Here is a 25,099-nt window from a genome sequence, read left to right on the forward strand (position 1 = left end):
CTGTACTTAGAAAAAGTAGCAAAGAAGGCCAGAAAAGACTGAATATTGTTATTACACTCAGAAGATTATTCTAACAGTAGCAGTGACCCTACTCTTCCTATCTGTGAGCAACAGCACTCCTTGCCAGCCCCACAGCACCTTATTTATTCCCATCCCCAGGCCACACACACCACCCCAACACAGGGACATCCAAGGCAGGATTTCCCTTCGCAGCAGCAGTGGCCAGAGCTGGAAGACAGGCTGCCCTGGCAGAGGGAGCACCTTTGTGCTTTCTCTCACTCCCATTCCTTGCACAAGAAAGGTCAAGAGGGAAGATGCATATCAAGCTACAAGTTGCAGGAGGTCGATCGTGATGCCTACAGCCACTGCAGAAGGTAGCTGAGTGCAGGTCCTGGCTCCCTCTTTGTCTTTCTAGGGTTGGGAACATCTTTCCAGCAAGAACCATTTACACCCCCTCATTCCTTAATTTTTTGCAACACAGGCATCATTTGGAAATACTTTGGCAAGATGGGCAGGATGAAACAAAAAGGAAACAAGCTCAAGTTTGCCTTTGATGAGTTACTGTAGGTGTTTTGGATTGCCAAAACACAGACACATCCTGAAACCAGGTTTAGCACGGAAGACTGGGAACACAGCAACCGCAAATCCAGCAAAGCAACACTTTGCCTGTAATGACCCCTAACTTAACCACTAGGTGGGAGCTCCTACTTGCCAGATGTGCAAACGCGCCATTCCCGACACTCATCCCAGCACGACAAAGCCTGGCTGGCTGCAGCTGGGTGATAAGCAGATACCTCACACGGGCTTTTACAACTTAAACGAGCCAAGGTCCAGCAGCAAGCCATACAGAAGTCTCTTTTTGCAAACTGCTTACCAGAACTTCCTGGGAAGCAGGAACACAGCTGCAGTACCATACAAGCGATACAGCAAAAAAAACCCCAAAGCCAGGCAAAAGCTTCAAGTAACCAACCATAACTCACACCAGTTAACAAATACAGCACTTGGTTTATTTTTGTTCTCAACTGAAACAAGACTCAGTAGGTTTGGTACCTGCAATTGAAGCTCTCCATTTCAGAAGGGAGCTTCCAGGCATAGAAACTTGAAGTAGGAAGTCTTCAGATGTACAGTACTTATATAGAGTACACAATAAATTACTATCTACATGCAACATACCTACAAAAAGTTACATACAATGTAAAAAAATACAGTATTTCCTGCTCATTTTGTTTTAAATTTTTTTCTGTACATTTTTTAATTTACATTTTTATATACATTTTTGTAAACTTTTTGTATTTTTATAAAACAAATCACATAACTGTTATGAACTTACATCATTGTTCTTACCATTCTAAAACAATGCTTGCATCTACAAAACAGCCTTTAGCTTGTTTGCTCCTTCATTTCTACTTTGGCACCAACACACTTCACACCATTATTCTGACCTATTTAGTCCACTTGCTACCTAGCCATGTTCTCAATATGGAGAAACACAGTCATATTTCAAATTTGTGCTTCAGTAAAAAAGTTCAGAAAAAACATTACATTAACTACTTCATCAACATCACATTTATCTGATATTACTGCATACCAACTTTTCCTGCACTAACTGCTTTACATAAGCATGCAAACAAGTCTTGATTATGACTTAATAACATGAATATACTGAAAAACAACTACAAGGGTTAAATATTAAAAGGAATGTAGACTTAAAGATTTACCATGTTAATAAGTCTATGCTAATAGTATGGATTGACATGTTAACAGTCAAGATTCTAAACCCACTGAAGCATACAATGTGAATTTCAGTGTAAAAACATCTGTATTAAAGAAAATATGAAATTATTCCCTGCCACACACTTCATACCATCCTTCAGTAAAAACTAGTATTGACTAGAACCCTCCTTCCTGCCATGCATACTACTATTATGAAATAGGGATTCCTGAAGTTTATAAAAACCAAGCTTCAAAAAAAAATCTACTTGGACTACACGACTCAAGATCCTGTTGAAAAGGAGCACATGTGAAGTGTTAAAGCAGTTTCAGTATTTGGCCCATTTGACAGTAAACTATTTCAGCCTGCTACTTTGTATGTGTATCATTCCACATAACTTAGCCAATTTGATCTAATCCCAAAATAGGCAAGAGCGGAGGTGCCCTCAAGAGGACTCTAAGTCCAAGCTCCCACTCAAAGCAGGATCAGCGCTGCTCAAACCAAAGCTCAGGGTTTTGTCATGTTGAATCCTGAGAACCTCCCAGGACAAAGACCGCACAGCCCCTCTCGGTCCACTCCCATGCTTGACTGTCCCCACTGAGCAAGCTTCTGCCATTAACCGAGAAATTCACATTACAATTTAATGAAAGCCTCTCATTCTTGCACCATGCCTCCCAGTGAAGACCCTGAAGTCACCTCCTCAGCAACCTCCTCTTAGATACCAAAAGGCTGGTGGTACTTCAGTACTGTGCCAGGATGAATAAGCTCATGTTGCTTAGCCTCCCCTCACAGGTCCTGCTTAACCATCCTGGCAACTTCCTGTTGGACTTGCACAGGTTGATCAACATCTTGAGCCCCAAAGTAGACACTATCACATGAGAATGAATGCCAAGGAAAGGGAAGAAAAACCCTGCTTCCCTCAATCTACGGCTACACTCCTGTAAACAGAGCCCAGTTTGCTGTCAGCCTTCACTGCTGCCAGGACATACTGCTGGTGTTTAGCTGCTAAGCATTTTGGATCACCAGGCACACAATTATATTCATGCTAGTTGACAAGAGAACTATACATGAATATTTTTGCTGAACTGGGGACCTGAATGGGAATTTTTTTTTCCTTCCTTAAAATTATAACAAAAAAAACAGGGCAGGCATTCAAAGCATTGATAGAGCACAGCAATTCTTGCCTTAATACAGTTTACAGATTACCATCTCATTTATTATTGCCAAAAGACTCCATGGTGCCTAAAAAAATCTCAACCTAATACAATCAAGATTTAATGCTAAGACCGACAGCTAAGAGCTTGCCACTTTGTTTTCGGTTCAAGTTCAAAGAAGAAGGCGCCTTCCAGATCACTTGGAGGAGAACTGCTAAGACTTTCTTCCCCGCTGCTCATATCTTCACAGGAGTCTTCACTAGAAGGAACAGTACAAAAGATAATTCAACAAAGCCCAAGCCCTTGACAGTGGCAAACTATTCCTCAATCCTATGTTTTCCTGCATGCTTTTCCGTTCCTAGTGTTAACATCCCAGATCTAAACACTTCTCAGCACTAAGGCTTAAATCATAACATCCTTTCCTCTAATGACAAAAAACCTCCTACCAAGAAGCCAGTGTTCAAGATGTCAAATATAAATTACTTTAGAAGACTTAAATGCTTTGTAAGCCTTCCTGCCTTAAAAAAAAAGGAATGAGTCCCTCTCCACCCTTTTAAGCACTTGGACTTAAAATACATCTTGAACATCAGAAAAAATGGGGAACTGTCATTGCAGTGTTCAAAAAAGTATATCAGTATTTTCAAAGCTAGCATTTTTCCAAATAGTCATGAATAAGCCTAGTTATACAGAATTACCATTAACATTTCTAGAAAAGTTAGAATTCCCAAATTAACCACCTGGTCTTTTTACTAACCTCTCACTTTCACTGAAACATCCACCCTCTGGAATTGTTGGCAACTCAGGAACACTGTAGTAACTGTTTTGTAGATTCTGGGCTGTACGTCTTGAAACAATCCAAACTAGCTTTTTATGATCAGGCTTGCAACATTCAGGAGAAGAATAATCTGCTAGGCATTTTGAGACCAGTTCCCTCCAGTAAAGTAGGTCATTATCACTTATCTGAAAAGCAAAAAAAATAACCTACTTAGTCTATTACACACTCTAAAGATAACCCCTCCCTCCATTTTACCATCTTGGAAGAAACTTAAATATCAGTTCAAGATATGAGTCATAACTGATACCTTTGTCAAAGTTGGACTGCTTTTGAAGGTGAACTGCTGTACACCTTCTAGAAATGTCCACCTTGAAGTCCGAGTTGACAGTTTGCCTGTCAGCTGCAGTTAAGATTTTTCATTATCACTTCCAAAGGAAAAATGAAACTAAGATTATTCCATTTTAAAATGGTGTAATCTCATACTTCAAGGAACTGCTTCCACCCCTCAAGAAGCCACGTTAGTTCAGTTTGACTATGGAAGTGAAAAGCTTGTTCTAGACCATCAACTGATACAGCACATAGCTAAAAGCTGTAAATACCATGTTAGTTATTCAGGCAAAAAGAACAACCATCTCAGCAGTTATTGTAGTCATATGAACCAGCTGGAAGTTTCTCTAGAACATACAGCTAGAACTGTACAACTTAAATCAGCTGCTTGTTAAAGCATGGATTATGTCGGCATTAGGTCAGCATTTCTTCTGATTTTATACATTTAAGCTATTTTTTTCAAACCAGCTAGGCAGCTGCCAAGATGTGCCAGTACAAAATGACTACCTGACCTCATTCTCTAAGCAGCAGCTTTTTGCATTTGGCATTCTACCAATGAAATCATGTTAGTTACAAGAGTTGCACACAGACACTTAAAGACCCACTTCATTGTTTATTTCAGCTGATGCCAGACAATACCTGTAAAGATTGTACACTGACAGCAGGGGTAGCTTAAATGTAACACTGTACATCGTTAACTGCACCAGTCCCAACAACCACAAAAACAGTCCACAGAAAATATTTACCTTTGAATGCTTTTGAACACGCAGAAGGATCTCAAACAGCTCAACAGATTTCAAAGTCTGAACTTCTAGAGTGAGAAGGCACAGGGCCAAGACAGATGGCTAGAAGGACAAAAAAAACCCCCACTGCTCAACATAACATGAATCAAAACCTACTCAGAAGTCAAAGAAAGCTACTTCAACTTACTTTTGCTTTAGAAAAGACTAGGCGACAGTTGCAAGCTTTTAGCTGTGCTTCCAATTTGTCAAGATTCAATACTTCTTTCCTGTAAGACACCCAAGAGAAAAGTATGTGTCAACAAGCATTCACGTGTCAGGAAGTAAAAACTAAGCTGCCTCCTCTAGAGCCCATGGCATAATCATTTAAGTGGCAAATAAAGAGAAAAAGGGCTTATCAAACCAACAACATGCAACTCAACTCACCTTTCTGAGGTATGACAAAGTACAATAGTATGGTACAAGTGCAAGAAGGTTAAGGCAGTAGTAGCTTTAAATTCAAAGTGCAACTTCTCTGAAATTATCTTCTCCATCCGTTTCAGGTCAGACACAGTGCATTTACACTGGCTGATCCGGATGATCTCATGAGCAGATGGAATATTGCATTCTTCTTCAACTACTTGGGCAGCCAGTTGGAAACAACAAACTCCAATGCAAGACAAATGCTTCGGTTTCACCTAAAAAGAAGGGGAAGCACTTGAATACTTCCCCCTGCATAAACACCACACCTGTCAAACAGCAACACCAACAGCTCACCCAGCCTAGGTGAGCTGTTTTGAATATTCAGTTCAGTAGAAAGATTTGCTTAACTCAGGTTGACCTGATGTCAGTCTACTCATACACCTCACCTAGTCATAACAAGTTACATCACTTAAGTCTCAGTGAAACAGAGCCAATAAAGCAGTATCGATCAGCCATAGCCAAGTCAGAGGAAGTGAAGTTCAACAGCTGAGCACCCTCTATGGAAATTGTTCCACATCACTACACAACAAGGAAACTCCAGTAAGAACTGCAATACCCCGCTTCTCCAAGTGGCAGTGCTCACTTACCCTCATTTAAAGACTACACAAATCCAGCCCCAGCCTGTTCTAGGCAGTCCTATCCCTCCACAACTTGTTCCTACCTCTGCTATTTTCTCCTATGTACCAGCATAGCATTTTGTGCAACATCAAGGACAGTCAGACCAGATAACTGATGCAACTTAAGTTTTTCTGCCAACTTAATAATGGGGAACTGGTTTATGCTCAAATTGTCTACAATAAAGCAGTACAAACACAGAAAGTTCCAAGTGATCATTCGGTATTACTTCTGGCACTAAGCTAAGCTTTAACACAGTACCTACAAAGTTACAAATTGTATTCCTTCCTAATTCCTCCTTTCTTAGTCTTCTATGTCCACCTGATAACAGCTACAGATTAAAGGAAATAAACCATGCCGTTACTTGCCTTTAGAGGTAAAAAGAACTGTACTCAATGCCAAGTTTACAAAGGAGGTCTTCAGAAGTGTTGCTAGCATAGAACGAGTAAATAGCTGCAGTTATGTCCTAGATCACAACCTTCTTTGTCAGACAAGACAGTTCACAGAAGATTGCATATTCTCAATTGACACTATATAGCAGGTACTCTCCCCCCAAAATACCTTCATAAGAGCCAAGAATCTGTCCAAAATGTTAACAGCCAAAACAAACGTTTCAGTTGCAAAACCAAAAAAGTTGGTCAGACTCCAAAGATCTTCCACCTTGGTATTCCTTTGTCTTGGGCACAGAGTATTTTCATTCTATGGCAAAATCAAAGACAGAATTAAGTGGCAGCAGCGATGACTGTGACCACTCACTCCCTACACCACCTTTTGCTTAGATCAAAAGGAAGCAATTCTTTTTTCCTTAAATACTTTATTTCTCTTTACTTAAAAATAAATAATGTAGATACTTGAGACTCAAAACACACCCTTGGTACATGAATTACAGCCAGGTCCTGAGTCTCACTGGTGCAATACCCAGCACAACCACATTTCCAAGTAGGCACCTGTTATTTTAAGACAATAGTACGAAGTGCATACATAGTGACTCCTGACCTTACAGAAAGAGAAATTACCAAACCCAGCTTATTCTCCTCTTTGCCTGCATGTCAATATTTAAGTGACAGAAATTCTGCTTTCAAAACAAACAAGCAGACTGATTTCAGAGACTTTTTCTGTTAAACGTTAAGGTCCTTTCCAAAAACCTCACAAAAAACAGAAGGAACATAAGCCTGCCCTAAACTCTGTAAGGAACTCTAGTCATTAACATGAAAATATTTATGCTTACTTATTGCTGTTAAGCACTGTTTCTAGGTTCATTTCCCTAGACCTTGCTAAGGAAAAGCTGGTCATTTCCCCATTTCTTGTCTCCTTGACATCCCAGCTTTCCTGCAGTGGGTACAACACAGTGCTACAAAGCTCCGGAGATGAAAAGAAAACACTTCTCTTGGTTCGGTGTTCACTCGAAGCTTAAACAATAAATATTAAACGCTTAAGTATTTGACTTGTCCTGTAGGTCATAGTTCTTTGATAATGTAGCCTATGTTAAGAACTACAGATTAAGGCAGAATTAAAACAAAACTGACGTTTACAGGGGAAAGAATTAACTTTCCGAAGTTGACGAACGTCTTTCTTCCAGCAAGAAGATTTCTCTTCTAAAACGCTTCTTTCCTGCCCTGAGGTGGCTGTCCTCCTCCCTCCCTCCGAGTCTACCCCAGCCCAGATCCCCCCCCTCACCTCGGCAGCGCACTCGATGAGGCTGAGCCCCCTCTCGCGGGGCTGAAACCTCCCCTCCTGCTCCAGGTGGAGATTCAGCTGCTTGAAAAGCCACAGCGCCTCGCTGCTCATCTTCTCCCCTGCCTCCGGATCCTTTACCTTCACAGCAGACACACCTCGTCAACGGCCGGCAACATTCCCTACCGCCGGACAAAGGGAACCAGGCGCCCCCCGCCCGAGGCCTCTCCTCCGCTTCCCCCCCGGGGGGAACCACCACCCCTTCCAGCAGTGTGGAGACGAACAAAGGGGCCCGACAGGACGCCTCAAGGAGAGGGCAAGCCCTGCCCTGCCGGCACACTCACCTGCGGAGGTGGGGAGAGTGCACCGGGCACCCCCCGCGGTCCTCACCGCTCGCTTCCTCCGCGGCGGGGAGGGGGAGGCGAGCCCGGCTCCCGTCACCGCACGGACGCGGGTCGGTTCCGCCGCTGGCCCCGCATCCAGGCAGGGCCGCCTGCGCCCCCGCCCGCAGCCGGCCCCGCTCGCCTCCCCCGGCGAGTCACGGCGATGCCCGAGGCAGCGGCACCATCCCCAGGCTCCAGACACCGCCGCCGCCCCAGCCCCGTATCAAAATGGAGGCGGCGCGGCCCCGCCCCCTTGTTTTTGTTCTGGCGGCCCACAGATGGCCCCGCGCGGAGCGCTCCCCGCTAGGCCCGGCCGGTAAGGCGCCGCGGAGAAATAAAATAGTCCGCCTCCAGCCGCGCACCCTGGCGGTGCCCCGAGAGGGCCCGTAGATCAGGGCACGACGCGCCCATCCCACGGCACTCGCGCTCGACGGGAAGCGGGGCGGCACCGCGCGTCCCCCAAGGGAGCGCCAGACACAGGCGGAGGGACACAAGAGCAGGGCGCATCACTCCTTTAAAGGGACGCGAGTGCAGAGCCTCGGTGGCGTCTGAGCCGTTTTAAAAAGTCCGCCCAAACCCTCCCCCGCCCTGATTGGCCCGCGCTCCCCAGCCGCTAATTGGCCAGCGGCGCCGCTTCCCCACCCCGCGGGGGTGTGTTATTGGCCGGCAGCGATTGGTCGCTGACGGAGGGCGGCTCTCTCAGGATTGGCCGGTTGAGTTCTACCTCTGCCCCGCCTACAGCTCCGGGCCTTAGCAACCGTGGCAGAGCCGGGCGCGGGGCGGGCACGGGGCCCAGCACTCGCTCGGCTCCGCAGCAGTGGCTGCCGGGCACCGCCGGGCAGTTAAGCCGCCGACAAGCATCTCCCGTCCCCACAGTTCTCTTGTGCTGTAATAAAGGATAAAGATAAATGCTGACCTACGGCCCGAGTGGGGGCGGCCTGAGGTAGCTCAGCTCCCGTGGGTGTAACTCCGGGTGTCTGTGTAGGACCTTTCTCATACTGTTTTTTGAAGGTTCAAGACGCCCATCTGGATTTAAAAGCTCCATCTCAAAGCTTCAGACCAAGAGTCAACTGGTTTTAGTCTGGCGTTCTCAGTGTTTTTAGGATGTGCGCTTCCAAGCTTCTCTATAATCAAAGTCCATTTCTGTGGAGTGTGAATGCAGGGTCCGATGCTTCAGGTAGGAGATGGCTAATAAGCCTTAATATATAAGGTGTGTACTACATAATACGTATATAAGCTGCCTATCGAGCCCCTAGCAGATCGCTTGTCAGAGGTTTCATCAAAGGGCTTCTCAGCCTGCAGCTTGACAGAGCCCAAATGACAAAATAGGATCTTGCAAAGTAAATCATCGTCTGGAGGATTTGTGGGGCTGTTTCAATGCGTTCCATGTTCTGTCTGTTTTTCGTGGACAAACACAAAGGAACAAATGTCATAGGACAAAACCAATTAAACCACAGTGACTCGTGCTGTGTACATACTGGAGACAAAAGTCTGTAGTGGCGACTTGAGCAGATTAGCATTCAGTTTGATCTAGTGAGGTTCTGCAGTTTCAACAAACAGAAAATGTTTATTAAATGTCACAGTCTGGAAAAATAAGCAGTCTTCTCTACAAAACAGTCAGCAATGTTGCTATGCCAATCTCTATTTCTAGGCATAGTTCCTGTCTGCTATTCCACTGATGACGGCCGACAATTTCTTCAAGTTTATTTTGATGACAAGCGCTCTTAGATTCCCATAAACACACACAACTTCTCCTTGGGATATTCCTGACACAGACCAGCACTTTTCTAAGTACCGTCGGATATATCTGAGCACCCTTAAATACAGCATCCCTGCAAGGTGAATGAACTGGCATAGTGATTTATTTTTTGGAGAGATACAAATAGTTTTAGGCTCAGATGTAAGAGTTGTGGATCTGCTCCAGTTTGAACACCACTGATTGCTGTTAATGGAATTGACTTGTGGCGTCATCTAGGTGATGTTTCCAGGATGAGGCTCTGAGCTCCAGCCTCTGTTATCTAAATGCTCTTGGCAGTCACCACTTCCTCCCTCCCCATTTTGCCATCATAGAGATGGAGTATGGATATTTCTCCTCTGACTGCTGTATTGAGCCACACAGTGGAACATGTTTTGGCTTACCTAAATGGCAATAAAGGTTCACTAAAAATGCTAATTCCAACATCTACTTGAACACATGCATTGCTTTTCCTTTACTAATTTAAACCTAATAGAACACTCTGCAAAATTGTCATTCATATATCATGTAATTTGAGGGGGGAAATCTGTTATAAGAGCATGGCTAAACAGCACTTTCTCTTCAGCCTTGCAGCAGAAGGGTTCATCTTCTGCATTAGGAGACAAGGATCCCTGTCCCATCTTTGTTCCTCTGTTGCAAAAAGCTAAGTAAGATTGAGAAAAAAACTCAACCGGACCCCAAGGATCCTCACTGTAAGTGATGCATTCATCAGCTTTGGGATTATAAACAGGGAAAATTAGCCGGCTCCTTGTGCTGTCTAGACCTGGCAGAACAATCAAGGGTTGTGGGCAAAGAAGGAGTCGTGGTAAGGTCTACAAATAAAACTTTTTTTTTTTTTTAATTATTATTTATGCAAGGAATAATTTTCTTTCAATGTGGCATTTATTTGTGATTAAGGGAAGTGTGTATGTCTGGCAAGAAATGAGAGGCATTTCCAGTATTTTGAGAAAACACAATTTATCTATTCTGTAACATGCTGTGCTTTACAGAATAGCAATTCCTTCCTGACATTCTTTGGGAACGTAAAGATGCAGTAAGTGAAAATAAGTTATAAATTCTGCAGATGCAGATGCTATAGCACTCATTATTTAGAAACAGTGATGACAACCTTTGAGAGGGGAATTCTTGAGTTACACTGAACCAGATGGCTGGTGTGAAATCAACAAAAAAAAGAATTAAAACTGGACGAGAACTCATCTGAAATCTTTTGTGATCCTAATAAAAGTGAAGATTTATACTGAAGCCTTAACATCTGCAAGGCAAATTTTAAACTAAATAAAACTATTTGTTGTAAGACTTTCCAACATTGTCGCATTAAATAGGTATTATTTTAACTAGTCTTGCTAAACTATCTTCCAATATGGCTTGGCAAAACTTATCCTGGCATGTCTGCACAGCAATTCATTGGGAATAGTTATGCATGGCTAATAGCTGTGTATTGACTAGCAGGTGATGATATCAGAGATGTTAATTGGGCCTTGTGGCATGTGGATTTCCAAACTGAAATAGGATTACAAACCCTCATGATTAAGGGACACGTGGTAATTAACACTCTAGACACAAGCAGTCTGCCCGTGTGGCAATTGGACACCCAGGTAAGAACAATAGGGGTCACTTAGAACAATAGTTTCCTTTGAACCACTTAACCAAAGAGCTCCACCCGCTTTACAGCTACTAATTAACCTAAGTGTCCCACTGCTATCCCATTATACTGGTAGGAGGACAGCCACACCAGGAAAGCAGCAGTGCTGAAAACTGGATGGCAGAAGTCAGAGAGTTGTGACTACTCTTCCCGTAAGACCTAACTGCTGCTGTACGATGATTAAGGACTTACGACCTAATTCTGGGGGGAAAAAATGTGTCTAGTTTGGCCAACGTCGTTTTTTTGGTTTTCTGCCATGATGGAAGAGACAACAGCTCATGCGTGAATTAGCATTTTCTTCAAATATAATTCGAGCTCATTTGAGAATATGGGTAAAGTATCAAACATCAAGAGAGCCTGGTTCAAATGAGATTAGCCCCAGAATCCTTTCCCCCCTTGAGAGCTGCTTATTCTTTCATAACTCCTGAAGAGGCATCATATGAAAAAAAAATTATCTCTGTTTTAATTAAATGGGATGATTTGACAGTTGGGTGTTTTCTGGTTAACTGAGGGGAGTAGAAGTAGCTTCTTTAAGCAAATAAAATTACATCAGTGTGTAGATTTTATTTTTATACAGAAATATGCATATTAGAAAACACATATAAAGGCTACTCACATACGTATATGCACACACACATATATATATGTGTCTGAGAAATATTTTGCAGATTCTGTTGCTTTTTAGAAGCAAGACCAGTGCCTGGTGATAGAAGCTATCAAAACTGAAGCCTTTTCATAGGCTTCCTGTCACCAGGCCCTTTGTGAGGGAACAAGTCTAGGAGATGAAATGATTCACAAATCTGCCAGAATTTAAAAACTTGTTCCCCTGACAGAAGCCCCTAAAGAAGAATGGCATTTGATCCTCTAGTAGCCATAGGAGTTAATGTCCACACTGGTACAGCTCCTGTCTTCAGTACAAAGGAGTGTAATTTCACACTTTTCACCTTGTGCTCGTGGAAGCTGGTCAAGTTCAGAATTCATAAATGAATTAATTTATTCAGATTTATGACACACTTCCTAAAAGACAGAAGGAGACCAAGGCTTGCTGATCAAGGATGAATGTAAACATGAGGTTGTTGGGGAAAAGGTTCACTGGCAACATGAACAAATCTAGAGACAAGCAATGGCAGTGCATGTATGTCTTGGTGACCACACCCCCGAGTTCAAAATAGCTGTTGAAATTAGGAAGGGAGGCTGCAGAAAAAAGAAACCCAGCTTGTTTGCTCAGGAGAAGGGAGCTATACTTAGCAGAAAATATTCTGAGCCGACAAGACCCAAACACAAATCAATGGAAACTTAATAAATTTAGGATAGACTGTAAGCTGTTAGAGATTGTGATTTTTGACTTGCTGCTGCAACATACAGAAAACTAGTGCAGAAATAGCATCTAACAGTGTTAATAGGTAGGTGTCGCGGATGAGTAGAATGCACCTCACTCAAAAGATAGAAACAGCAATATGTATTACTGAGGTAAAATAGTAATTTGACTGAGTTCAATGAATTTGATGGAATTTAACAAAGTTTAACAGGGGTTTACCAAGGTTCAGTAAGTTTGATGGCAAGGTTTATCTTATTAATTACTGGATGGAAGAAACTTACAATGGAAAATTGATTTAGAATCAAGTTAGAATGATTCACACAGAGACCAGAGACACAAAGGGTGAGGAAGACCCTGCCGTTGAGTCATGAGGTTCAGAGTGGACTCCCTTGTTTTCTAAACTCCTTATGGAGCTTAGGTGCGGCTAGGTCCAATCTTAGTGTTTGACTTAGACTATGGTTTATGTCTAATGGAATTATCTATACAAAGCTTGTAACTGAGTAGCTACATGGATCAGTAATGTTTCATTAGCATTAATCCAGAACGCTATCAGTCACCTACTGAGGATCTGTTGCGAGTAAGGGGTCTCTCTGCCTTGGGCAAGGAAGGATCTCTTAGTCTCAGGTACAGAATCTCAGACCTTGAGAGGCATCCTGGCTCAAGGGGGGAATCATCTGGAGTTCAGTCCAGCTGTAATTCAGGAAAAGCTCAAATTGGGACCACCCTGATGGTAATATTTATAGAGTGAAGTAGTTGGCTGCTAGTCAATACTATAAACAAGGTAGATGTTTTTGTTTAGGTCTGGTATCTTGTTCTGTACTGTGGTTATCTCGCATTTTGGGGCTTTGAAACCACCTTTTGAAATATTTTTCTGAGGCACCTTCACTTCCTTGTATGTGAGCCAGGAGCTCCCCAGCTCGCAGGTTCACTACAAGGTGTGAGGCCCGTTGCTCTTTATTCAGCTTAAACTGAAGTAGGGGTCAAGTGTATCCATCAAAGTAGGTGAGAGGAATTTCCACGACAAGAGGAAGCTCACCACAAAGGAAAACACAAGTTAGCCTACAGAAGAAAATTTGTAACAGCAGAGCTAGGCTGTATAGGTGTACTGCTTTGTTTTGCAAAGGTAAAGTTTACATGTTTTTTTGATAGGCATCCAGAAACGCTTTTCAGATTCATCCAGAGAGTGAGCCTGGAAGCACCATTCCTTTGTTGGGATCTTTATTAAGCTGCGAGGTCTGCCACAGACGGCTGACTTGCTATTCTGGGACAGGCCAAATGCAAAGAACCCTCGTTGTATACAGAGCTGGTTATATATAACCTAGAACTCCGGTGCATATTTAGAGGAAGCATATTAGAGAAGCATATTCTTGTACATATTATAGATATTTATGTACACATAAAATTAGGTATGCATTTAAGCTGGTATAAAGCTGCCATGTACTGATACCACATACTTTGTTTACTGAAAAAAAAAGCTAATGTATTTATGCCATTGTATGAATGTATGTACCCCTATACCAGCACAGCTGCATCGAAGTCCTGGACAAGAGGAAGTGCATCTGTATAACTTAAACTGGAAAACTTCCTACTATAAAGAAGGCAAAACTACAGCTAACCACCAAGGGAGCAGCATCAGACTTCTAGAGGAGATGAAATATTGATGCAAAGTGCTGAAGGGGACTACTTCTGACTTCCATTTTCACTGCCTCAATTAACATTTGGTCTGTTTTCATCCAATTTATGTTGTTTTAATGAAGTGTTCTCCTGCCCATCCATTTCATCATGTTTCATCAGAGATACTTTTGACATTAAACTGTCTCTGCAGGCATTTCTGAATCCCCTTCTGACAACAGAGAAACCTAACTTCTGACTCCCAAGATGAGGTTACTAGAAGAGAGAGATCAGAAAGTCTATTGGAAAACAGATCTTTCCTAGAAAATACTCTTACTCCCTGTGTAGTAGCTGGCATAAAACTTGTAAAATGCAGCTAAAAATTGAATTGCTTGTAGTGCTAAAAATCTTGATTCATTAAGGAAATTCCGAGTCTTCATTGAGAATTTTCACTGATGTGAAAGGATTTTGTTCCGGAAATAACACCTTGGACAGGCCCCTGTCTATTATTTCATGGCTCTGAGCAAGCCCATGTACAGTGTGTTGGTAGCCACAGATATCCACAATCCGCAATACTGACAGAGTGTGAGGAAATGGCTGGAGAGTGAATGGCATTCTTCAGCAAGCCCGATTCTCTGCCTGTGTTTTCATGAAGACCTCTCTCTACACAGAGCTGAAAAGATCTAGAGTGGTGATAAGGAGCTAACTGCCAAGCTTGCAAGCACAGTATCCAACGCAACCTACTTTTGTAACATCATCAAATCTCATCTTGGAGGCCTTGAAAATGGCTCTGACATGAGAAGAGGAAGGGGGAACTACACCCCCACACCCATGCAAACCCTCACGTAAAGACAGCGAGAAGGGCAAGGCACTTGTGGATGACTTCACTGGTGCCACGTCAATAATATTTGCATTTTGTTGCTCACGGGTTGCTGTTGCCCCACCTTGTTCAAATTCCACAATCTGTGTGCTGAGAAAAAGGAAGGAACCAGAAAAGGCTCCAAATGTGTCTATGACACATTTCGTAACTTATCCAGTGAATACAATTATTATTCATGATTTCTGCATTGGGTGGGTTTAGGTGGCCTTTGTTTTAGTTCCCTTGCAGCTCCTTTGTGAGCCGGCTCAGTCTTACTGTTTTCCATTGCAGCTATTGTCAGAAATCTGTATTTCATCTTCAAGTCTATTAAAATATTGCTTCTTGACTTTTTAAGATAATAATATCAGATGTGTCTATCAGTTTTCTGCAGGAAGACATTGCAGGCAATATTTGTAATGGCAGCTGAAGATGCAGATCCAATTCTGATCCCACTGACGTTGTGCAGCAAGGGTAATCTTTTAGAAGCCAAGAGAATTACATCAAAGGCCTGAACAATGTGCTTCAGTGCTTTTAGGGCAACAATTTGCCTTCAGTGCAAGTTAAATCAGCTGAAAGGAAGCTGTATGTTTCAATAACCTTGTGCTTGCCTAAGCATGACCATGTAACTAGCAGTTTGCTTAAAGGTCTCTTTTAATAACGATTTGTTACTGTAAGGTGCGTTTCATTCACTGTGTATTTTTGTCACTTATTTCAAGTGGGTTCTTTTATTTAATTGACAAGATAATTCTAGGCAATGTTGTACTTAAGGCTTTTTAAAGTATTTTTTTAGAAAGGTAGTTGTGCATAATTTCAGAAGGCATTTTCAAAATCATAGGGATTCTGCATAAATGGAATTTAAATTAGTCATTAAAAGTTAAACCAAGAAAAAAGAGCAGTCACCTTTCTGACTGTAGAACCAGGCAGCTGTTGAGTAAAATGATTTGCTAGGAGGCATTCAGTTACAAGGACTGGGAAGGGATATTTTAAATTTATTTTCAGATTTAACATGGTGCAAATCAAACAACTTGGATTAAATGCTAGGAAGCTGAAAGACCCTTTGCACAAACCATCCATGAAACAATAGGAAGATACTTCCATCCTGAGTTGTGGTTTTTAATCATGCAATGCAAGTATCATGAGAGAAAATAGGTAAAATAGCAAAGTATTTATGTTCTGTACCACAGAGGCCATACATTGCTATTGGGAGATGACGTGGTGGGTCACACATTGCAACTTAGGCCTCATTGGCTCTCAGCAGAAACCCGACCTCGGTAGCAGTCGGTGACAAATTTCTGGCCACCGGTCAGATATCCCCCCACCATTTCTCACCGTGACTCTCTTTGCTGTGCTACCAAAGACTCCTTACACACTTGCTTTTCATAGATTATCTGACCTTTTGAATACAACTGGACGTTACACCTTGTAATGACCCAGGCTTAATTTGAAAGCCTCAAGAGATGAAAGATCCCTTAATTACCTAATGTGCTGTAAACAAAATACATCTCATTGTCCTTTCCCAGGGTTTCTCGAATTTACCTTTGTGTATGTCTTTTGCTAAAATTGAGTTCTTCAGGGAAATGTCTTTTATGCTTTGCATAGTGATAACCATTAACTGTAAATAAGAAATCACGTCAACCTCTATATTCTTCCCTTTATCAGACTATACAAACACAGACTGTCACAAATTATCACAGATGGACCTTTTTTTCCAACTGTAAGTATAAAAAATATCACCCCTCCAGTCTAGTGGACTGGTTATTCTTACTCAAATGACTACCTGTTGGAGTTTTAGAAGTCTCGCAGAGTCTGCCAATCATACTCTATTTCCTGTGCCCGAAACGGAATATTCTTTTTTTTTTTTTTTTTTTTCATTCTTTCCAAATGGTAACTACCTCTAGTCATTTCATGTCCATTGGTGCATAATGTCCTTCTCATATTTCCCAATAATAATTGATACTTTGTTTCACAGGATTAATTGCTCTGTGCTAGTGTGAACAGAGATGTACAAATTTCCATGCACAGTACCACAGATGTTTTCCAAGTAACAGCTGCAGGAACATGTCCAGCATAGTTCTATCTTAAGCTACCATATCCAGGCACATTTCACTAACATACTTTTGATAGTTGCCAGAAGAAATAATTCAGATGTACTTCCTCAGATGTACAGCCAGTAGGTAGCTCTGTCTGGAAATATCTGGGTCTAACTCAAGAGTTCAAACTGCCTAACCTTGTATCGAAGATCACATATCACATGATTCCCTAAATACTTACAGAGCATGCAGAAAATCCTCCAACACCTTGCTTAATCTGTGTCTGCCCTCCTCCTGCTGTCACTGCAGTCTATAGCAAAGCTCCCTTCTCCCTTCAGTGGAAAAACAAGCCAGGCCCCAAGAGCAAGGATTCCAGAGCGAGGACAGGAAGGGAGGACTGCTGTATCCAGTTCAGCTGCCAGGTGATTTTTAGCAAACAGGAGCGTATGTCACCTCTGTAAAATCTGCAACCTTTCTTCTATCCAAAAAAGCATCAGTGAACGTGATGCTGACCCACACAGAAAAGTGCAAGTCACTGTGTTACTGTGCAGCAGATTATCCATTTTAAAAGGCACGTATACAAGTGTCACAGATACACCATATATTAGATACACTATATATTTTTCAAGATTATAAACTCCTACAGTGCTGATATGAACTCTCCAGGACATAGAATATCCAATTCTAGATGTTGTTGTCTATAGTGAAGTATAACCACTGTCAGGTAATTAGCGTGAACTGCCTTTAAGTAGTCACATGGCGAAAAGAAACAGAATTTTTATGTTCTGGAAGGGAACAATGTAAGAAACCCTGTATTAAATGAGTCAGAGAAAATGAGTTTTTAAGGTACTGTTACTCATATTTTCTCCCGTCCTGAAGACCATGATAAAGTTGCTTTAGCTGAAAGCTTGTTTGGAGTAGCTATGCTCAAGAGTACACAGCTGGCGTTGCCTTGATTTTCCTTGATGTCCATTCCCATGCACTTACCCATTGTCTTTGTTACATGCAATGTGGAAAACTATTCAACATCATTTAACTTTGAAGTAAGTCCTGCTCTGAGCCGTAGTTTGGCCTAGAAAACCTCCAGAGGTCACTTCCAACCTCAGTTACACTTCAATTTTATGACTATTTATTGCAGCTAACACCTTTGCATTTATAAAACCCACTTACTCATTGACCTTGGATTGTGAAAGTAGGTAATTCTGCTTCTCCTGTACTGCTGTATTACCACCGGTTTGCTTCTAGCACTATTAAGAAAGGTCATAAGAAATTACATTGCAGTTTAGAAAGCGATTCAAGAAAACACATCTCTTCAAATCAAATTATAAAAGAATTAAACTTTATGCCAGATGATGACCCACTGAAAAGAGTTTTTCAAAAATTGGGCACCCTTTTATCCTTTAGGAGGGCAGGTCAAAAAGGCTCAGATACAGACAGTTAAAGTAAGAAAGATGTTTTTCCCTATAGTAATTTGGATTCAGGCATGTAGATCATATATATGAAACAAAATTAAGGAGAAACGTGCATGAAATACTACTATCAGCGAGATGTTCCACTATATCATTCACGCTGCCAATACTAAAAGGGTAAAATTGGAAGTGCCGTAGAGGAGAACGAACGTACATTCCTCTATGCTGTTGGCGTTCTTGCATGTTGCAACGTGCGTTTCTGACTAGTCATCTATTTTCTAGGAAGAACGACTGATTTACAGGTGTGATCCCTAGGGTAAGGGACATGGTCTGAAGGTTTTACTACTTCCAAGTTAAATGGAATAGATGAGAACGTTTCCCAAACAGTAAAGCAAACGGCAGAAAATATCTGTTCAGGTTGAGAAAATTACATTATGGGGTCATTAATTTAGTAAAAATAAAACAGGTAAAAAGAGTAATTTAGTGCCTGCAGTTCTCATCTCTGAATTAATCACTGAATGTGAAAGAGGTACTTCATTTGCTAAACGTAAGCATGTATTTCACTGTTCTGGATGAAAGCAGAAGTGTGTTTCAGTGTCTCAAGCAGCTCTGTGGTGGGAACAAGCAGCTCTGTGATGGGAAGAGATAGTAAGGGAATCTTCTTCAGCTCAAATAGCAAGGTTTGTTTTCCTAGTAAATTATTTAGGTTTCTGCTGTTAGGAAGAAGTTGCGAGAGACTGTCAGAAAGCAGCGTGGTAACAGCTATGAAGTCCTGAGGGGCTGTGGAGATGTTACACTTGATCCGGCACTCCTGTGATTCAGCTTACGGTGATTTCTACTGTCAACAGACTTCTTTTACCATGTGATTCTGCAGACTTAAAATCAAAACCGAATGGCTACATACCTGAGATTGCCTCTTCCTGCATGACAGGTGATAGTTTCTGATAAGGGAGAGCACTAAAACTGACAGTTGATTCAAAAGAGACAGAACAGATTGCACAGTTGCAGAATTTGTTGTCTGTGCATGCTACACACAGCCATGGCTGCTCTTTCTCTTTATTAAAAGTGTGCAAGAGAGTGTGCAAGCTGTTTTATTTTTTGTTAAACTTTTTTTTTTTTTTTCTAAAGCTGACAAGTATTTGGATAGGAAATTTATGTTGTTTTTTTTCTCATCTGTTTTGGAAAAAGTAAACCAACTTTGAGTACACTGGAAAGGGGACTGGCTTGCTGCTAGTCTCTCTCACTGGCCAGATGCTTCTTCCTGTTCCACGCCAGGACAACAATTTAGCTTCAGTTTCATGCATGGAACAGCTGAATTCTGCTTGTGAAACTGAAGCCAGGGTTTGTCTGTCCAGCTGCAGTGGAAATCTACATTTTAAGCTGAAAGAAATGAAGGAGACTGCATTTAGTTTATTTTTTTCCTTTGCCACATACTTCAGAAATACTAGATAATTTTTTTTTTCAAAGGGCAATTCATTATTGTCTGTAAGAACAAGCATAGATAATGTACTTATAAGGTAGAACAGTCTTATAATTTGCAAAAATAACTAGCGATTTTGGATAGTTCATTTTTCACAGAGGTCAAAGACAGTTCAGTGTTCAAACCCTTTTCATTCCTCTTTGAGAGTTCCTATGTGCTGATGATTTTTATTTGATGATCACTTGCTCCCAGGAATCTGGGCAAAGTCTTGTTAGGTAATTTCACTATAAACTATTTTTTAGGATTCTCCTTGGTTCCTTCTGTTGCGTTTCCCACTGTTCCACAATATTGTTCTGCAAACTGTGCCTCTAAACAAAGAAAACAGAGTGTAACTTTCTTTGTAACTTTAAAAAAATTGCTTCCTGAGAGTCTGTTTCATTCCAGTCTTTGAAAAAAGAAGCTCCCTCCAAGATAAGTTTTTCTGAGCCCTGAGTGTGATATTTCTTTAGTGCTATCAGCATACATATCTTCCTTGATTGCTTCGATGAGCACTCAGATGCTGCTGTGAGGGTTTCCTCCACCAACGCCCCAAGCTCAGCCTGCCTACGAGCAGGCAGCAGAGACGCTCTGGGCCCTTCCTCTTTTGTGAGGAACATGATTTCTGACGACAGCTCTGCTGCTCACCAAATTTCCTGAGATTGGTTTGGAAAAAGAACAATAGGACTATTTATTTTTTTTTTTAAGGTTTTGTGTGGTTTGTTCTCTGAACCAGCGTCAATATTGCCTTCTCTGGGCTGACTGAAACTCGCTCGTTATTATGAAGATCTCAGGTTAGCAATAAATAGAGGTAAATTATATAATGGCTGGAATCATATAGTTGCAGGAATAACTAAACGTATTCTGCCACACTGTACTGAACTTGACCAGCTAAATCCAAACAGCAATTATTATAAAAAGTTTGCATGTCTCTAGCCCCTCAGGATATTCAAATGCTTTACAATAATATTTTAATTTAGCCTCACCACCAACCTGACATGAGGGTAAATTTATCCTTGTTCTGAAGTTGCTGTCTGCATACATATATGAACTCATCAAGCCTGCTTGCCCGTGCTGGACTTTGTGTGCACGTAAGTTGAGTGGATATGAAAATTATTGTTAACCTTTGCATCTGTGGGTTTAACTGGCTGGTCAAAAGTCATGCAGTGAATAGTGCTTGGGTCTCCAAAGCAGAACACAGAGCCAAACCACAAGACCATCTGTTTTTCCCTCTGAAGGGTGTTTAAACAGCACAGACAGAAATGTCTGCTGCAAAGATTCATGTCCTTCCCTTTTCCACATATTGGGATTTGGCTGTGAATCCTGTAGCGTCTCCTCTTTCCCTCCACTCAGCAGTAGAAAAATCAGGCGTTGCGTAAGCTGAAAGGCAGGTATTACAAATGCCTTACATGTGGGATTTTCTTGTTTCCACTAATGTAGATCTCTCACTGGTCTAATATTTACTGGTCTGCCTGTGTAGTTACACTTGCACACGGTCACACTGCCTTGGGAGCCAGACTGGGACACATTTCATTTTGGTATGACCAGAGCAACCCATATTGCCGTAAGTGCTTCTGAACGTCCTCACAGCGAGTCCACTGAATCTGTGACAATGCAGTTGTCCTGTCAGGTCTCTTTAAAACAGACGCGCTTCCTTTCCCCACACAGTGATGAACAGGCCTTCTCCCTGCTACCAAAGTGTATTTCATCTTTGGATGACATGGCACTTGGACTCTTTATACTGTTCCAAGGCATCAGATTTTTGTACAGTGTGTCAAGTCCCTGCATGCGGAACACCTGCGTGTAATGGTGCAGTGGCCTTCCTCCAGGTGTGCTTCATTACACTCACCAGCTTAATATTTTTTTCAAGGTTTAATATTGCCTCTTCTGCTTTCTCCCCAGGCTACAGGCCCAAACACACAGAGTTCTTGCTGGTTGCCTCTGTCTCTTTCTCAGCAGTCTCTCTAAATCCCTTGGCCTTGGCAGCCCCTTACTTATGGCAGCCTGCCCGCCATAACCCTCAGCTGCTCTGGGCACATGCTGTGTCTTTCTTTTTGGAGTGTGTACAACTGTGCTGCTATTTTGACCCCTGGGCATTTGTGTCCAGACTTAGGCCACCTCCTGCAGAGGCTTGAAGTGGTCCTGGGAGACCCTCGCCTTCAACTGACCCCCCTGCTAGGACGACCTGCTCTGGGGTCCTTCTGTGCCAGGTGATTCACTCCTCAGTTTCCAGGATTTCCTTCAGAAGGAGGATCGATCCAGTAGCTGACTAGTTTATTGTGCTCCTTTTAACTCAGTTGGGTGCCGCCTCAACTGTCCCTTCCTACTGTTACTGAGGACAAAGGACTGTAATCCTATGTATCCAGCTGAGGGCATATTCATCACAAGACGAATAAAAGGAGCTCTGTTGTGGTATGTTAGCACTAGAGGTTCCTGCCAAACCATCATTTCCACAGTCTGCTGGTCTGAAGATGTGCCGCACTGCCTCAGGCTCCCAGTGCTGACATGCGAAATGTTCTGGGAAGCGCCCTGATGGAAATCCCTTGAGCAAATCAGTCAGAATATGCAATTTTGTAGCTGCAGAAGTGGAACAATCTCAGGACTGTGTCGGTCAGACCTCCAGCAAGAATTTCCCAGCTAGGAGCATCAGCTCAATTATCTTCCCTTGGTCACTGCCACAAACTACTAGTGGGCCAACCGATTCTGGAAAACCGTAACAGCTTCAGAGTCTTCTTAAACACTGATCCTTAAACAATGAGACCCAGAAGAATTAGAATGAAATTAGGAAAGCTAGATAAAATTCCAGTGGGACTTGCCCTTCTCTGCACCTTCTTAGTTCTGAAAGGCATATTCTATTTCAAGATAAGAAGTAAGAAAAATGGAAGGGAGCAGCACACAGAAAGCTTTGATTCAAAGATCAGTTGCATCCTCTATGCATAGAGGACTCCAGTTGCTACAATAAAAATTCGTTTCAGTCTTATAAATGTAGCCTGAGAATTACTGAAGAAAGGGTTAAAAAAGCTCATGACGTGAATTTTTAGCAAGCTGATTCAGACTTCATTTGTCAGGAAAATAAATAGAAAAAAACCCCATGCTCTCTCTATGCTTGATTTATGTCACTGTGCTTATTATCTCTAGAGGAAATCCTCCTTTGTGTGCTGTCTGAACAGCTAATAACTACAGATACTGGAAGGAGTTTAAAGAAAAGAAGTTGCCTTTGCTCTGAACTTCTTGCTTTTATCTGTTAATTTCAACCTCTAGTGGTATAGCAAGGTTTTGCCACTCATCTTCACAGTGCCAGGATTTTCAGGCAAAGTATTTATTCAGTTCCGGGTCTCTATTGTACAGTATTATAATACACCCCCAGTCCCCTCCAAAAAAACCCCAACTTACGATCCAAAAAATTTTAACACTCACAAGTTTAAGTTGTCTGGTTCTTGAGTGGACAAAAGGAATAAATGGAGCTGTGAGAAAACATCTCAGCTTCCCTGGCACTTCGGACATCTGTCTTCTGCTGTGTCAGTGGCACCACCAGCGCGAGCCTGCCATCTGGAAGCGAGGAGGACAGTGAATCCCTCCTGCAGGCCTTTATGATGGGGAAAGGCCCAAGTAAATAAAGCAAGTAAAGGGTAAATTCCTGGTTACATCTTGCACGGCAGCAAAGCAACTTTAAGGGTGAGAGGGATCTCTGTCCCAGCAAACACAGGCCGGGAGGCAGGGTACGGACAGAAAAGCTGCGAGAACTCGACGCTTTTGCTGAGCATCTGCACAGGAATGTGTTTGTAAATAAACCGCCTTTGCTTATTGTTCCCCGAGTGTTTTAAATGAGACTTTAAGGCTTTAACCTGCCTGCTGCCAAAGTGCCGCTGAGGGGGCGAACTTTAAATCTCCTTTGATGTCGGGGCTGTTGGAAGGAGCAGACAAACGCCGTGGGCACCCACACCCCCGCTTGAAGGGGAAAGGTGTGCGAAGGGCGGCGGTGACAGCTGACCGGCGGCCTCGGCTCCGCTGCCCCCGGGGGAGATCCACTCGCCCTCCACGGCCACCGGCCGGGCAGGGGCCCACGGCTCCGTCACACCCGAAGCCAGGGCCGGGAGCCTCCCGCCGGAGCCGGCCCTCAGCGCCGGCACGGAAACGGCGGCAACCCATCCCCGCAGCCGCGCAGGCGCCGCGGGGAGACGGCGGGCAAGCGACCTGTGTCGCGCTACCTCCGCGCGATCCTTCCGCCGGCGGACCGGGGAAACAGAGTCCGTGTGCCGTGCCCCCCCACCCCCCCTGCTCCCGCACCGGAGCGAGCGGCGAAGCGTGTGCCCGCGGGCAGCGGGGGTAGCTGTTCGGGCGGGAACCGAACGGAGCGGCGGCTCCGTGGCAGCGACCCCGCCGCCCCGCGCGGCGGGGGGTGTGTGTGTGTGTGTGTGTGTGTGTGTGTGTGTGTGTGCCCCCCCGCGGCGCTGCTGAACGCCAACGGCCGCCGCGCGCGCCGCCCCGCCCCACCCCCGCCGCGCGGGAGGCGGGGATGGGCTGAGGGGGGGCTGCCCCGCCGGCCCTTCTTCCTTCCCTCCCCTGCTCCCCCCGGGAAGCGGCTGGCTGCGGGCTGCCTCTCGCTCCCCCCCCCCCTCCCCCTTTTAATTTTTATTTTATTTTATTTTCCCCCCCCCTTCCCTCCCCGCGCGGCGGCGGCGGCGGCGGCCCGCCTTTCCCTCTTTCCCCCCCCCCCCCCCCCCCAATCGCCGCGGCCTCGCACCGGCTATGGCGACATGAGCCCTCCGGCCGCCGCCGCCGCCGCCGCCCCGGACATGGGGCCCGCACGGTGCTGAAGCGCCGCGGAGGAGCCCCGCCGCCGTCGCCCCGCCATGGGGTGCTGATGGCCGGGCCCCGCCGGGCACCCCGCCGCCGCGCAGGGGAGGTGAGCCGTGGGGGGGGAACGGGGGGGTCCCCGCGAAGGGATCGGGTGTGCAAGGCGCCGGGGGAGGGGGGGGGGGGGCGGCGGTGAACGCGTGTGCAACGCAGCTCGTGCACAGCGTCAGTAGGGAGCGCGCGTGCTTTGCACGGGGGTGTGCAAAGCGCGCGCTGCCGCCGCGCATCCTGCGAGCGGTGCATTGTGTGTGCGTGTGTGTGCGTGTGCGAAGCGCCGTGCGTGCAGCGCTGCCGGGCGCTGTGCAGCGCTGCTCTGCGTG

General features: G+C 43.9%; 2 protein-coding genes across 3 annotated transcripts in view; one reads left to right on the forward strand and one right to left on the reverse strand.

Moving 5' to 3' along the window:
- Window positions 1-985: 985 nt before the first annotated feature.
- CCNG2 (cyclin G2) lies at window positions 986-8,056 on the reverse strand. 2 transcript variants are annotated; one of them, XM_074905280.1, is made up of 8 exons: window positions 7,803-8,056; window positions 7,462-7,599; window positions 6,346-6,483; window positions 5,134-5,384; window positions 4,898-4,976; window positions 4,714-4,812; window positions 3,620-3,825; window positions 986-3,124 (listed from the first exon to the last, which is right to left on the reverse strand). In XM_074905280.1, the coding sequence occupies exons 2-8, from the start codon at window positions 7,570-7,572 to the stop codon at window positions 2,992-2,994; spliced, it is 1,017 nt and encodes a 338-aa protein (XP_074761381.1). In that variant the 5' UTR covers window positions 7,573-7,599; window positions 7,803-8,056; the 3' UTR covers window positions 986-2,991. The 2 variants fall into 2 exon arrangements, with proteins under 2 accessions (XP_074761381.1, XP_074761382.1); XM_074905281.1 differs by lacking the exon at window positions 4,714-4,812.
- Window positions 8,057-24,489: 16,433 nt separating this feature from the next.
- CCNI (cyclin I) overlaps window positions 24,490-25,099 on the forward strand; it is a 34,165-nt gene continuing 33,555 nt past the window's right edge. The window contains exon 1 of the mRNA XM_074905283.1: window positions 24,490-24,828. The gene's annotated coding sequence lies outside the window, so the exon portion shown is untranslated. The remainder of the gene's footprint in view (window positions 24,829-25,099) is intronic.

The sequence above is a fragment of the Athene noctua genome, chromosome 4 (assembly GCF_965140245.1).
Source record: "Athene noctua chromosome 4, bAthNoc1.hap1.1, whole genome shotgun sequence".
In the NCBI taxonomy this organism is placed as follows: Eukaryota; Metazoa; Chordata; class Aves; order Strigiformes; family Strigidae; genus Athene; species Athene noctua.